Source organism: Eurytemora carolleeae, unplaced genomic scaffold, assembly GCF_000591075.1.
Source record: "Eurytemora carolleeae unplaced genomic scaffold, Eaff_2.0 scaffold1284, whole genome shotgun sequence".
Classification (NCBI taxonomy): Eukaryota; Metazoa; Arthropoda; class Copepoda; order Calanoida; family Temoridae; genus Eurytemora; species Eurytemora carolleeae.
Window position 1 is genome coordinate 45,032 of NW_019397191.1, and position 14,636 is coordinate 59,667.

The following is a 14,636-nucleotide window of genomic DNA, read 5'->3' on the forward strand; positions in this document are numbered from 1 at the left end:
AATGTCTTACTCCAATAGTTTCTTTTAAGTCGTATTCTTTAGAATGAATCATCAGATACAACTTTAACTAGATGTTCTCTACACGAGAAATAATACTTGTTCAAACGTAATAAAGCAAAGATCCATATCCAACTATATTTAAATTAATTATGGGTTTTACAGTACATGTTAATGATATGGAGCAATAAGTGTTCTCAGAATTAACGAACGTAGTTAGGGTACAGATATGTTATAACGTATAATATATATAGTTATGTTCAGGTTTACAAATATGGGGTTTACGACTATATTTATTACAGCTGTGTTGGTTCAGGAACAACGTGTACCGCAGCTGGTTGGGGTCTTATCAGTGAGAGAGGAGTAGCATCAGAGGAGTTAAAAGAGGTGAAGACGATCTAGACTTTAAGACCTGAGGTCAAAACAATTGTGTGGAATAGTACTTATTCACAATGCTTGATCTTGATATTAAAAAAAATATCATCCATTGGTTTCGGATTTATCCCTGATTCCAAGTATTCCCGTGACTGATTAACTTTCAAATAATTTTCTTTTTAAAATTTAATTCTCTCCCTTTATTACAATTTTTTCACAACATTAACATAACCCTTCTCCTTGGTTTAGCTGTGTAAACCTCTCATTAGTTTACTCTTTTGTAAAGGTTCGTCTCCCAGTCCTAAGTAGCTGTTCTCGAACCTACAACAACATTAGTTACCAGATCTGTGCTGGAGCCTTACAGGGGAAAGACAGCTGTCAGGGAAGGATTACACCGTTGTTTCAAGTGACTCTCTTTATTAAATATTACATGACCGATTTATAACAGTACCCTTTAAACCTTTGTCTAGAGCAGAAATGGTTTAAAATCTCTATCTTTCATGCATGTCATAGATATTAACTTGCGGTTTTGATTTCTCAATTAAGGTAAATTGTGGATTTATACAGGAGTGAAAAGTCTGATGTTAAAAGAATTTATATCTTCAAGTTATGAAACAGACAATATCATCATTATTGTTACAACTTGTTATTAGGTTTAGAGGTTACAGTTCAATTTATGGTCACATGAAATAATGAATGACAGTTCCTTTAATCAAGTTTTTATTTAACGATGATTTGTTTCTTTTCCCTTTCTTCAACAATTAATGTTTTCAAAATGAGGTTTTAACTAATAAGCTATCTAAGCTGCTGATTATTTGATATTTTCCTTTTAGAATATCAAATTTTAGAATTAGAAATATATTTGGTTTTAAACGTTTTATTTTACTCTTTGTTTTTATCCATTTTTTCAAAATAAAGGATTGATGGGAGAAACCCTTAAAAAAAAAACTTTATCCATAAAATTGAGTGAAGCATTAGTTCTAAATTGTAGAGAATTATTTCAGTCCCAAGTTGTTCAAGCGGTTTTCACATCATAATAATTGTAAAATCATAAGTTTTCGAGCGTGTAATCCTTATCCCAGGGAGATTCTGGTGGACCGTTTTACTGTGAATCTCCTAGGAATACTTGCTACATTTTCTACATTTGTAAATTCATTTAAAGGGAGTGACCGGCTATGTAAGGTAGTTGAACTGAGTATGCAGTGTTGTGGAAATTTTCTTTCGGATTCATTTGAGACATATTAAACGTTTTAGAGATCTGTAAATCCTGAGTTTGAGCGCAAATTCGATGTTCAAAAATTCTACTTTGGGGGTGGATACGTTTTAAGAATTACTTTTTTTAGATTATTAAATAATGTCGACATAAAATATAAAAAAGTTCTACAATAAACTACAGACGTCATGTATAGGAACATGTTGAGAAAATAAAAATTTATCTTATCATCGAAAATAAGTAATCTTGTTCAATTATTAGTTTCTATATTGATTTAAAACTTGTTATTGACTTCAGCCTTGTTTTGGAATTAAAACTTGTTATTGACTTCAACTTTGTTTTTGGAATTTTAACTTGTTACTGACTTAAACCTTTTTTGGAATTAAAACTTGTTATTGACTTAAACCTTGTTTTGGAATCAAAACTTGTTATTGACTTCTACCTTTTTTTTAATTAAAACTTGTTATTGACTTCTACCTTGTTGGAATCAAAACTTGGTATTGACTTCAACCTTGTTTTGGAATTAAAACTTGATTTATTTTTAATTAAAACTTGTTTTTTACTTAAGTATATTTTTGACTGAACTTGTTTTTGACTTAAACTTGATTAAGTAAAACTAAATGTGATTGAAGTATAATGGAAGGAATAAAAAAGTGAATTATTTGGCTGGAGTTATCTCTCATGGAAAGGGGTGTGGAAGGTTAGTAAGTTAGTGCAAAGAACCTGAATATATAAGCTATACTTTTCCAATCCCTTCATCTTGGAAAACTGAAGGCTTACACTATTTCAATATTAAAGGTCTACGACAATAGGATGCAAAAAATAGGGGTATAGAAAATTTTGAAGGGGTACAGAAAATAGAAACTTTTGAAGGTGTGGCGAGTATTCATGTTAAGTCGGAACTCGTGCTAAGTTGGCGCTGATCTTCAATGCCTGAACTTAAAATTAAAATGCGGATTTGTGCCTTCTCAAGATTTTTCCAATACATAATTTCAGACCTTTGATTTCATTTTTTGGTTGAAAGTTTGCCTTTTACCTTAACCAAAGGCAAAATGGGGTTTTTAATATTATTAGTGAAGGTTTTAAAGTAAATTTATGTTTGTCTCTCTGTATTCTATGACTGGATTAAAGCTTGAAATATCTAGGCCTGGAGAACCAGGAGTTTATGTGCGTCTCTCTGTATACTATGACTGGATTACCCAAGTAATGAATGGAAGAACTGCTGTAGACCGTCAACTGAAACCTCTACAGGTTTATTTTATTTTTTTACTCCTTTATAATGTCCAAATTAAAAATCTAATTCCTTAGTTCAATGCTTATAGAAACTTTTTTCTGAATGCAAGGTCCTTAACTTATAGTAATTAAAAAAATAAATTCCTTAATCAAAAAATATTTATGGTTTGTAACCATTTTCTTTAAAATCCATTTGAAACTTTTATGTCAACAAAATCTTTTTTTAATAACTAACTATTTTTATGATTTTATTCACTTTTTGGAGGGATTTTTCTAAGGGTTTATTTTTTATTGTTTTTTTGTACTTGCTTGAATCACGAACCCATATCACCCGTACCTTAAACAACGGAATTGGCACTATTAGTAAAACGTCCAGTGATTGTTATACATGGTTACCACCAGAGAGGAGTGTACGACATTTATTTAATCCTTTTCTTGAATAAACTGTTTCATGATAATGTGAACTTGAACTTGTCATATCCAGTCTAAATAATACTCAATGCCAAGGATTAAATGCAGATCATCTTCCATGTAGCATAGTTTTTTTTGTAGATTACTTTTGATTCTCTTACTACGAAAATTTGTTAAGAGCATAATCTAGCTAGCTCATATTTTCCAGATAAATCCTCAGCTTTAACTGTTTTGAAATAAGAAAAAGGTTGGAAAAAATATGAGCTGTAAAATGAATTTAACATCAAACGCTGAAGAAATATTCCAAACACAGCTGAAAAACTTGTGAAGTAAAGTGTTCAAAAGTTTAATATTTCGATTGTATGTGGCCTATTTTGTCCTGAGGAAGCAAAAACAGAACTAAATTGTAATAACACAGATGTACACATTTTGTACGGTATTATGTATACTGCACAAGTTGTTTCCTGCCACGTGTACTGTTTCCTCTCAGGACTTTCTCAAATCTTCATAAACATTTCCCAACAAAATTTAAACGTAAAGAATGCAGGGGTCAATATAATTCCCTTTTCAATCCCATTTGGGATTGACAAATTTGAAAGAAATGGGGGCAAATTCTTTAATTGGGGGCAAATTTTTTTTATATGATAATTTAAAAAAAAATTGGGGGCATTTTTTTTTCAAATTGGGGGCAATGGGGCTAATGTGCTAGTGGAATTTGAAAAAAAAATTTTAACTGGGGGCATTTTTTTAAAAAATTGGGGGCATTTTTTTTCAAAATTGGGGGCAAAAAATTATTTTGGGATCGAGAAAATCAGCTTTTTTGGGAATTATATTGACCCCTGAAAGAATGATGTGAATGAATTTATTGTTTAGGATTGCCCTGGACTAAGAAATTAACTAATTGTTCAGGATCGCCTTGGACTACGAAATGAACTAATTGTTCAGATTGCCCTGAACTACGAAATGAACTAATTGTTCAGATTGCCCTGAACTACGAAATGAACTAATTACGAAATGAACTGATTGTTCAGGATTGCCCTGGACTACGAAATTAACTAATTACGAAATAAACTAATTGTTCAGGATTGCCCTGGACTACGAAATGAACTAATTACGAAATGAACTGATTGTTCAGGATTGCCCTGGACTACCAAATTAACTAATTACGAAATGAACTAATTGTTCAGGATTGCCCTGGACTACGAAATGAACTAATTACGAAATGAACTGATTGTTTAAGATTGCCATGGACTACGAAATGAACTAATTACGAAATGAACTAATTGTTCAGGATTGCCCTGGACTAAGATGTGGAGGATCAGGTGAATGTGTGATGGCTGATTATGTTTGTGATCTTGATGTAGACTGCTTGGATAATGGAGATGTTAAATACTGCACGATGGTTAATGGTAAAATGTAAGTTAAATAATCCTTAGAATTTGTCAAAAGGGGTCAAATATGAAGTGTACTCGTCTTGGAATTTTTTATTTAGCAATCATTAGATTTGATTGAAACTCATTTTATAAGAAGCTAATAAGATATTTTCAACTTTCAACATTTCTTATACACAGTGCGTGTAAGCTTTCAACCTTTGTATAAAACATCTTGCCAATTTCTATTTTAATTAGCAATCATTAGATTTGATTGAAACTCATTTTATAAGAAGCTAATAAGATGTTTTCAACTTCAACATTTCTTGTACACAGTGCGTGTAAGCTTTCAACCTTTGTATCAAACATCTTGCCAATTTCTATTTAAAAACTAAATCTAAAAACCAGTGCTCTACAGTCCTAAAATGTACGTTGTACATGTCTGGGGTTAAATATGTTTTTATGGTTTGGAGAGGTAAAATAAAATGCTGAGGCGCGACCCAGTCTTGAAAATGGCGCAACTTATCTGAGCAGTCTGAATCTATGCGATTCCCAGGCTTTAGACAATTTTAATTTTGTCATTTTATACTTTCGTTAATTTCCTTAAAATTATAAATATTAAACACTTTTTTGTTTCTTCAAAGGGTTCAAGTATTTCCTCCCGGAGTTGATAGGATGACATTTTCTGAGGAAGAAGTTTACAATAAGGTGACATTTTTTTGTTTCGTGTTATCTCATCTGCAGTTGATCTTTCTTTATTTATATTCCTGCTGAAAGGATCCGTAACCGATCAATTTTAATATAGAAAAAGATGAATATTTTTATTTATTTTCCCCAGAGAAAAGTGTAAAGGGTACTTTGTGAATCCAACACGATGTAAGTTAAAGGGATTTTAGACGAAGTTTCAAGTGATCCCTCATTATATAGAGTGCCATTTCATATTAACAATGATACCTTTATATATTTTTTGTACGATAAAGAATGGAATATTTACGTTTTTACTTAAGGTTTAAGGTTTTATAAAATATGGGTTTCTCTAAATTGGTGATTTTTGGATTTGGCGAAAGAAGAGGTAATGGGAGAAATAATGAGAATTCAACACAAAATATGTAATCTTCCACAATTAAACAGATAAAGGTCAAAATAAAGAGTACAATTGTGAATCGTAAATGCCCCTATTTAGATGTAAGGGATCACTTGAAGCTTTGGCTTCAGTAACTTTAATCTAATATTTGTTAAGGCTGTCACTTATTCTCCTGCTATTCCACCCCCCTCAACATCTTCTCCAGCTATATCTCCAGCTTCTAATACTACCACTTCAAGACCTGTAGAGCAAACATCTAAGCGTCCAGTGGCTTCGAGTACCTTCGTGCCTAGGAAACTTATACTCAAGCTGTGAAATAGACTTTGTTGTGTTTTAAATAATTGAACCATCCCTAAATGTATTGACATGCCTTCAGTTGGTTCGTTTTTGAGTAGTTTAGTGACTTGCCTTCAGTTGGTTCGTTTTTGAGTAGTTTAGTGACCTGCCTTCAGTTGGTTCGTTTTTGAGTAGTTTAGTGACCTGCCTTCAGTTGGTTCGTTTTTGAGTAGTTTAGTGACCTGCCTTTAGTTGGTTCGTTTTTGAGTAGTTTAGTGACCTGCCTTTAGTTGGTTCGTTTTTGGGTAGTTCAGTGACCTGGTTGTAGTTGGTTCGTTTTAAGTAGTTTTTTTTATATTTTCATTGAAGGGCAAATGTTTTCTAAATTGTATGTTCTGAACACTGGTCATTTTTTGCTTTGACAGGAGACGAGTATAAAACGACCCGAAAAAGAACGTGCATGTTAAACAAAATCAAGTTTTTTTGAATCTTTAACAACGAAAAAATTTAGATTAAAGATGTTGCAAAGTTCAATTAATGCAAACTTTAACATAATATCTTTCTTGTTTTTAAACTATCAGAAACGAACAAGAACACTACCAAAATATATAAAATGTTTCAACTTTATAGCCTTGAAAATGTGATGAGTTCTGAATAGGTCTGATCCTGGGTTTAACATGAGTGTTGTTGTCTGCACCTCAGCTCAATTCAGATGTTTAACTGTAGATCAGTGTATACCAGTACAAAGCAGATGTAATGGACATATGGATTGTCCAGACAAGTAGGCTCTTATTCATTACCACTAACAGTGCTTTAGATCCGGTGTGAGGTTAAAAACCGCCCGGGTATAATTTGGCACTTCTTACGAATAATATTGACCCCTTCCCCACAACAGTAAATCAACAAAGCATTGATAATCACTTGCCGGACTTGAACTAAGTTATTAAATAAGTTTTTGAAAGTAAAATTTACTAGAAAGATGCTAATATAAATATTCTGTCTTGAATGCAGTCTTCCTTAAAAAGATTATAACACGTAGATATTTTAATCCTTGTACATCTACAAATTGTGTTAAAATTATCGTAATGTTGTAATATGTGTAAGAATCTTATCAAAATATTTTTAAATGTTATGCTCTAGACCGATATAGTAGCCCGGGCGTTTTTAACGTGACACCAAATCCATTTTTTAAGAACATTTTCGCCCTGTATTTCCGGATTCTGAAGGATCCGGATCGAAGTTGGTCTAACTTAACTAAAATAGAAATAAAAACGTGTTCTTAAAAATTGCCTATTCTATTCTAGGTCTGATGAGTATAACTGCAAATGCGCTGATCTGATGTTACAGAAATTTCCAGGTATTCTATTTTGCCTCCAGTTCTTCCTGTTTGTGATTTTTATTAAATACATTGCTTAGAATAAAAACTTAAGAAAGGGTATCGTCATGAAATTTAGTATCGGAAACCCGGATATCCAGACTGTGATGATGGTTCTGATGAGGCTGTTAGGATTTGCGCCATCAACCAGTTTAGGTATCCTCTTTTCAACAATTTATTTTATAGATAGAAAATAATTTTAACACTATCCCCTTTGTACCCCCCTCCCCCTCCCCGAAGCAAAGCAATTCATGAGTGAAAGAGGATTTCTAACATTAGATAACTTCTTAGAAATGTCTTATTTCTAATCTATAGTCAAAGGTCACTTGAAATTACGTTTACAGTAATTGTAAAGAAAAGTTCCCCTGTTAATTGGCACTTGAGATAATTAGACGAAATTCCAGTCAGGAATTTATAACACATTATAAAGCACATTGTGAAAGTCAGTCCTCTTAAGGTGCCCGATGAGTACAACCTGTGTTAATGAGAGAATGAAGTGTGATGGTATCAAACATTGTCCTAATGGAGAAGATGAGCTTAACTGTGTTGTGCTGGGTAAGTTTCATCCTGTGCGTTGTTAAATGATTTTATTGGAATGGTAAAGGAATGAGGAATAAATACCAGAGCTGAATATCACGATCAATGCTTGATCTCCTCTTTTTGTTAATCTCAAGGTTAATATAATCTTCAGTTTAAATTCATGCAAAAGTTTATACGACGAATCGACTGGCGTTTGAGGAAACCGGAACAGCCAATCAGAGAAGCCAGGAAGTTTGAAATGTTTGGCGCAATTTAATGAGTGGACTCTGATTTGTTAAACAAAGTACGGATATAAAAGAATACGGAACAAGGATATAACAGGATATGAAAGAAATGAGAATTAGACAAAGTACAGATATCCAAAAAAGAGAAAAAGACCTGATAAGGATATAAAATAATAGGGAAAAGGGAAACCCTTAGCTTCTTAAATTGAATTTGAACAGGATTTAAAGGAAACTGGAGTAGGGACGACAGGATATAAAAGAAAATAGAAGTAAGGATAAAGCAAGATGTAAAAGGTATAAGGAATATGGATATAACAGGATAAGAAATATGGATATAAAAGGGATAAGGAATAGGGATACAACAGGATATAAATGGTATAAGTAACAGGGACATTACAGGATATAAAAGAATAAGGAATTTTGGGTATAACAGGATATAAAAGAATAAGGACTAGGGATACAACAGGATATAAAATAATAAGGAATAGGGATATAACAGGATATAAAAGAATAAGAAATAGGGATATACAGGATATAAAAGAATAAGGAATAAGGATATAACAGGATTTAAAATAATAAGGAATACGGATTTAACAGGATATAAAAGAATAAGGATTAGGGATATAACAGGATATAAAAGAATAAGAAATAGGGATATAACAGTATATAAAATAATAAGAAATAGGGATATAAGAGGATATAAAAGAATAAGGATTAGGTATTTAACAGGATATAAAAGAATAAGGAATAGGGATATAGCAGAATATAAAATAATAAGAAATAGGGATATAACAGACGGGATATAAAATAATAAAGAATAGGAATATAACAGACGGGATATAAAAGAATAAAGAATAGGAATATAACAGGATATAAAAGAATAAGGAATAGGGATATAACAGGATATAAAAGAATAAGGAATAGGGATATAACAGGATATAAAAGAATAAGGAATAGGGATATATCGGGGTATAACAGATTTAGGAATAGGGATATAACAGGATATAACACGAACAAGGATATAACGGGATATAAAAGAAATGAGAATTAGACAGAATATTACGTTATGTCTGGTTTACAAGTCTAAAGCATTTTTTAAATTTGAAGTTTTTAAATATTTGATAATTTTAGTAAATAAGAACTATGTTCCTGTGATGAACTATGGGGATATTGTGAAGCAGAACAACGGGTATTTAGTTATACAGGTAAAACATCTTTAAAAACGGAATTGAAGGGTTTTTACGAACAAATTAAATAAAAAAGGACATTGGAAGACTATATTGGTAAAGCCCAAAGAAAGGAAACATTTGTATACAACTGAATAGTGGGGTTCATTAAACACTGGATTTGTTGCTTCTACTGTATTCCCTGGGTTCCTAGCTTTTGTTTGATATGCATAAAGCAATAGTTGAATTATTTTCTAAATGTCGCTAAATGTCGCTAAATGTCGCTAAATGTCGCTAAATGTCGCTAGATGTCGCTAGATGTCGCTACACTGGATTCGTTGCTGCTACTGTATTCCTGGGGTTCCCAGCTTTTAATTGATATGAATAAATAGTTGAAATATTTTCTATTTGTGGAGATCACTAGAGGTCATTAAAATTCAATTTGATTTTATTTTAGGAATTTCGATTACCAATTATGCGTGCAGCCAAAAAACATGCCATCACCTCCATCCCCTTTAAAAAAATTTAGGTTTTTGAAATTATTTGTGAAATAAAATAGAATCCTTCTTTTTCCGGATAGAGTGATATTAATTAAATTTGTTTGTTCTTCTCTTTAGAACCGTGGAGAATGGCGGCCAGTTTGTGTTCCAAAATTTGATGTCGATCTTGCAAACACCATTTGTAGGAAAACAAACAATGGGAAAAAATTAAGAAAATATTTCATTTTTATTGTACGATTGCTGAAATTAATTGATTAAATTCACCAATTTTAAAAGACTTTTCTTGCTAAATTGCATTCCCGATTTACAACGGTACCCTTGAAACCTTCTTACTCTGATCTTAAATATGTAAGATACAATTGTTTTTTCTGACTTGATGCTCTCCATTGCTTCTAATAAGCAAGAAATGCTCATTTGACCCGGGTATTGTCATCTTTGCATGGATGGTCACTTGAAATTACGCTTACAGTCCCTTTTAAAGAAACTAAACACACTCTAGAAAAATTCCATTATGAGGCGAATAATAAGTTTCTTGAAAGATTTTACCAATTTTGTTATTGATATCAGCTATATGGGTTACTCCGGTGAATCAAATTTTACTCTTGGCCGGGATCAGGGTATGCCTGAAGGGTTTTCAAAGGTAAGATTTTAGGTTCATAAACTTAAAATTAATAAATGTCATAGTTTTAAGTAGCACAGCATGCAATAATATTATATTTTTTAACCAGGAGGATGCAATAATAGTATATTTTTTAACCAGGAAGATGCAATAATAATAAATTGTTTAACCAGGAGGATGCAATAATAATATATTTTTTTACCAGGAGTAAGAGATAATAATTTATTTTTTAAGCAGAAGGATTCAATAATACTATATTTTTGTTAACCAGGAGGATGCAATAATAATAAGCTTTATACTTTGGAGAATGCGATAATAATATATTAATGAATCAGGAGGATGCAATATAATACTTTTTAAACTAGGAGGATGCAATAATAATGCGTTTTAAAACAGGAGGATACGAAAAAAAATAAGACTTGAGGATGCAATAATAATACTTTTTAAACCAGAAGGATGAAATAAAATTCATTTCGAACCAGGAGGATGCAATAGTAACGTATTTTTACCAGGAGGATACAGTAATAATATTTTTTTCAAATTTGTAGGATGCATTGATAATATATTTTAAACCAGGAGGATGCAATAATAATATCTTCATGTACCAGGAGGATGCAATAATAATATATTCAATATTCATGTACCAGGAGGATGCAATCAGCAACCAATGCTTCTTTGTCCAAGTTAAATGTGGATCTATCAGATGCGGGAGCAGGCCAATGTTCAGGAATACATTCTTTGTAATTTAATTTTAGAAAAACATTTGAGTTTGCTAATTTCTGCAACTTTAGCTTTTAACAGATTTTACATTAATTCACGAGGGGTTTGAAAACCTAAAGGGAGAGACCTGCTAGGTAATGTAGTTGAACTGAGAGAATAAAATGTAGGATTCATTTGATACCAACAACACGTTTTCACAGTCTATAATTACTAAAGAAGAGCGTTAACTCCGTTTGCTATTTCCTACTTAAAGGCAAATTCTACACTTTGTGGTTTTATCTTATATGCGCATGAAAACTAATCTTTTTTAGTTTATTTTTGTTTTACAGGGTTACCCATAAAGGATGGGATTTCAGAGACGACTAAACATAATTTAGTTGATTTTTAAAAATTAATTTTCTCTAGTCTCATTCTTTGTGGGTAACGCTGTATGTTGTTAAATGTAATTTTTTTGATTTGTTTTACATCGAAAAGTAATTTTAGGGATTCTGAAGCCAGTCAGGTTGGAAATTTTATTGATTTTCATTTTAAATTAGCTTTTCCCTCTCACTTGGAATTTTTGCATTTTTGTTTATTTAAAAAAATTTAATTTTTGTGGTAGTAAATTTCCTTAAAGGGGGGGGGGGGGGGTGTATTTTGTAGGGAAAAGTATCAAACTGATAAGTGTGGAAGTTAATTCTTATTTTTTATCTCAAGCATTCTAAATTGTCCTTAAATGAATTGACCTTTTTTTCTTGTAGGATATGACCCTCCCGGGTGCCTTGCCCTGGTTTGTTGCTATTTTTGTTGAAGGAGAACATATCTGTGACGGTTCTATCATTCATGAGTCATTTGTTGTTACATCTGTTCAATGTGCTCTCAAGATCTACCAAGCAGAGACTAGGTTACAAATATATTTCCTCGTGTTTATTAGAACACTGTGTATCAAAGCTGTAGGAATTTTATACAGGGTGAGTCAATTAATTTTAAAATTATGCGACTACTCTAAAATCGTCTTTGATCTACATTTTATTGTTTGTGTGTTAAAAATTTGCAGATGATATGCGATAGATTTGATTTTATTCCTAGTGGTATTTCAATATTTTTAAAATTATGGCCAATTTCTTATTCATTTAACCATAGGTTCAACTATAGGTCGTATCTATCTATCTACACTGCTCTGGTAAAGCGTAGCCATAGTGTGACTATGGTTCTACCTTAAGCTAGCAAAATAAAAGTTTCTTTTGTGCATGCTGCACCATTTTTACCGTTACTTTCTTTTTATTTGGCCAGGAAGGAAAGGCGAAACAAAAATAAAAGCGATTTTTTCAGATAGATTTACATTCCGTATCATCTAAGTAGGGCGTCGGTCTCCCAGCCCAGGGTGATGAATTAGTTTGGAAACCTTCTGCCAGTGTGATAGAGTATACGAGGAGACAAGCTTGGCCTTTAAATCCTCGTAAGGGGTTTCTGAGGAGGCAGCAGAACCCATGATCAGGCCGCGTACCGAGACCATAATCTTCTGGGGAAGTTTCTGTACGATGTGGTTGAATTTGGTTATTGACTGTGTGATTTGGGCGTTTCTGAAGGCCGCCTCTGCATGAAGGAACCACAGGTCGGGGTCCTCTGTCCAGAAATCTGGGAGCTTGACGGAGACTTTGGCGACAAACTCGGTTGGAGTTTCTTTTCGGTCGGTCATGATGCTTGGATGTATCACTTAATGTTCAAAGTTCAAGAAAATCACGAAACTGGATAGCGTTTAACTGTATGTTCAAAGTCGGGGGTCACCAATATAGAGGACGTGAGTCAGACTAATGAAAACACAAATAACTTCCAGTGTATATATTTCTTATAACTTATTACTAGAGGGTTCAGAATAAATGTTTATATCGAGATCATACATGTAGATGTTTTTCAGTACTATGCCCCGTATCCGTTCTATCTCATTCTGTTGAATCTTGTGGAACTTGTTTAACGTGGCCAGGCATTGTCTTCCACAATATTTTCATTTTCATTCAAAATAATCGAACTTTATTTTTAAACCCTTAAAACCTTCTTTCTGAAGCATTTGATTTGGTTCAGGCCTTTCTAATGAATAAAATTGTTTAGAACTGGGAATTATATAACTGCTGTAGCTGGACAGAGAAGGTTTACAGATCTTGGATCCTCTCCCCATTCTCAGATCAGAAGAATCGTCAAGTTTAAGCATATCCCTGGAACAGAGATCGCTGTTGGTAATCTTTAATTCTTTCAAGGATTTAATGCAAGGAAAGTTATTTCAGAGGTGTACGCATCTTTTGTCCTGCAGTGTACTGTCTCTGGGCGGTAATGTAAACACAAGACGTATGTCGAAGCCTGACATGGAATCCATCTTTCACACAAATATTTAATGAAATATTCTGGTCATAGGAAACTATTATGTGAATTATCAAAATTATCAAAATTCAATGCTTTTAACCTCCTCGGATACTAAACGAACACTGAGGCATCTATTCTTGTTTACAAATTCCGCTCAGAGAGAACTTGTTTCAATATGTACTCAGAGTATACACAACTGCAATTAACTTTCCTTGCATTACATTCTTGATTTCTTTGTTAAAGAAGACGCAAGATTTTTCTCGAACCTAGTAAAAAGAAACTCTGTGAGAAAACTTGCTGAATAATTAATTTCGAATTTTATGAACTTCTCCGATTTTTGGGGGTGTAACAATAACTCAATTTTGTGGACTTTTTAGTAAAAAATATTGTTAACTGCTGAAAGAATACTTTACATTACAGTCTCTGTACAGTGTACAACTGTACAAGCTGGCAAACAAGCGGACAAAATATTTCTCAAGACAACGAAAAAATGTATAATTTTCTAACCGAAATAACTAAGTTAGGGATAAAAAGCGAAGATAAAATGATATTAAAGGCAGAGTAACTAAAATCTAGTTCCACAGAAGTGCTTCTTCTTTTAGGTCCGAACTTATTATTATCAGAGACACTAACCCATACCTTTAAAAAAATGTTATATTTCAGAATTTTTAACTTATCTGTCCTAAACCAATGAGATAGTCCTTAACCTACACTAAAAAGCTTCAATTATTAAATTACCATTATGATAAGAAGCTTTGACATTTTAGCTCAGGTTTAAGCCTTTGCACCAAACAAGTCTTGAAACAAAAATTACTCGGACCTCCATAGGGATATCTAGGAATCAAGTTCTCTTAACACTCTGACCTCCTTGATTTATTAGGATATTTAAGAACCAAGTTTACTCTGACCTCCTTGCTTTATTAGGATATCTGGGAACAAAGTTTACTCTGACCTCCTTGATTTATTAGGTCTGGGAACCAAGTTTACTCTGACATTCTTGATTTATTAGCATATCTGGGAACCAAGTTTACTCTGACCTCCTTGATTTATTAGGTCTGGGAACCAAGTTTACTCTGACATTCTTGATTTATTAGGATATCTGGGAACCAAGTTTACTCTGACCTTCTTGATTTATTAGGATATCTGTGAACCAAGTTTACTCTAATTTCCTTGTTCATTAGGATATCTGGGAACCA

The 14,636-nt window shown here is 32.7% G+C and overlaps 1 protein-coding gene across 1 annotated transcript; it reads left to right on the plus strand.

Moving 5' to 3' along the window:
* Window positions 1-228: 228 nt before the first annotated feature.
* Window positions 229-14,597, plus strand: LOC111712641 (prolow-density lipoprotein receptor-related protein 1). The gene is made up of 20 exons (XM_023487318.1): window positions 229-384; window positions 659-754; window positions 1,455-1,492; window positions 2,229-2,285; window positions 2,731-2,836; window positions 4,521-4,645; window positions 5,244-5,307; window positions 5,840-5,976; window positions 6,618-6,740; window positions 7,264-7,348; window positions 7,414-7,490; window positions 7,792-7,889; window positions 9,230-9,303; window positions 9,882-9,949; window positions 10,332-10,404; window positions 11,031-11,110; window positions 11,587-11,605; window positions 11,844-11,986; window positions 13,192-13,316; window positions 14,535-14,597. The coding sequence occupies exons 5-20, from the start codon at window positions 2,792-2,794 to the stop codon at window positions 14,576-14,578; spliced, it is 1,380 nt and encodes a 459-aa protein (XP_023343086.1). The 5' UTR covers window positions 229-384; window positions 659-754; window positions 1,455-1,492; window positions 2,229-2,285; window positions 2,731-2,791; the 3' UTR covers window positions 14,579-14,597.
* Window positions 14,598-14,636: the final 39 nt, after the last annotated feature.

Excerpts from the sequence above, each read along its gene's own strand:
- LOC111712641 (XM_023487318.1), top strand. The coding sequence starts at position 2,792 with ATGAATGGAAGAACTGCTGTAGACCGTCAACTGAAACCTCTACAG. Across the intron at positions 5,308-5,839 it reads AGGAAGAAGTTTACAATAAG|GCTGTCACTTATTCTCCTGC; the intron begins GTGACATTTTTT and ends ATATTTGTTAAG. Across the intron at positions 6,741-7,263 it reads CATATGGATTGTCCAGACAA|GTCTGATGAGTATAACTGCA; the intron begins GTAGGCTCTTAT and ends ATTCTATTCTAG.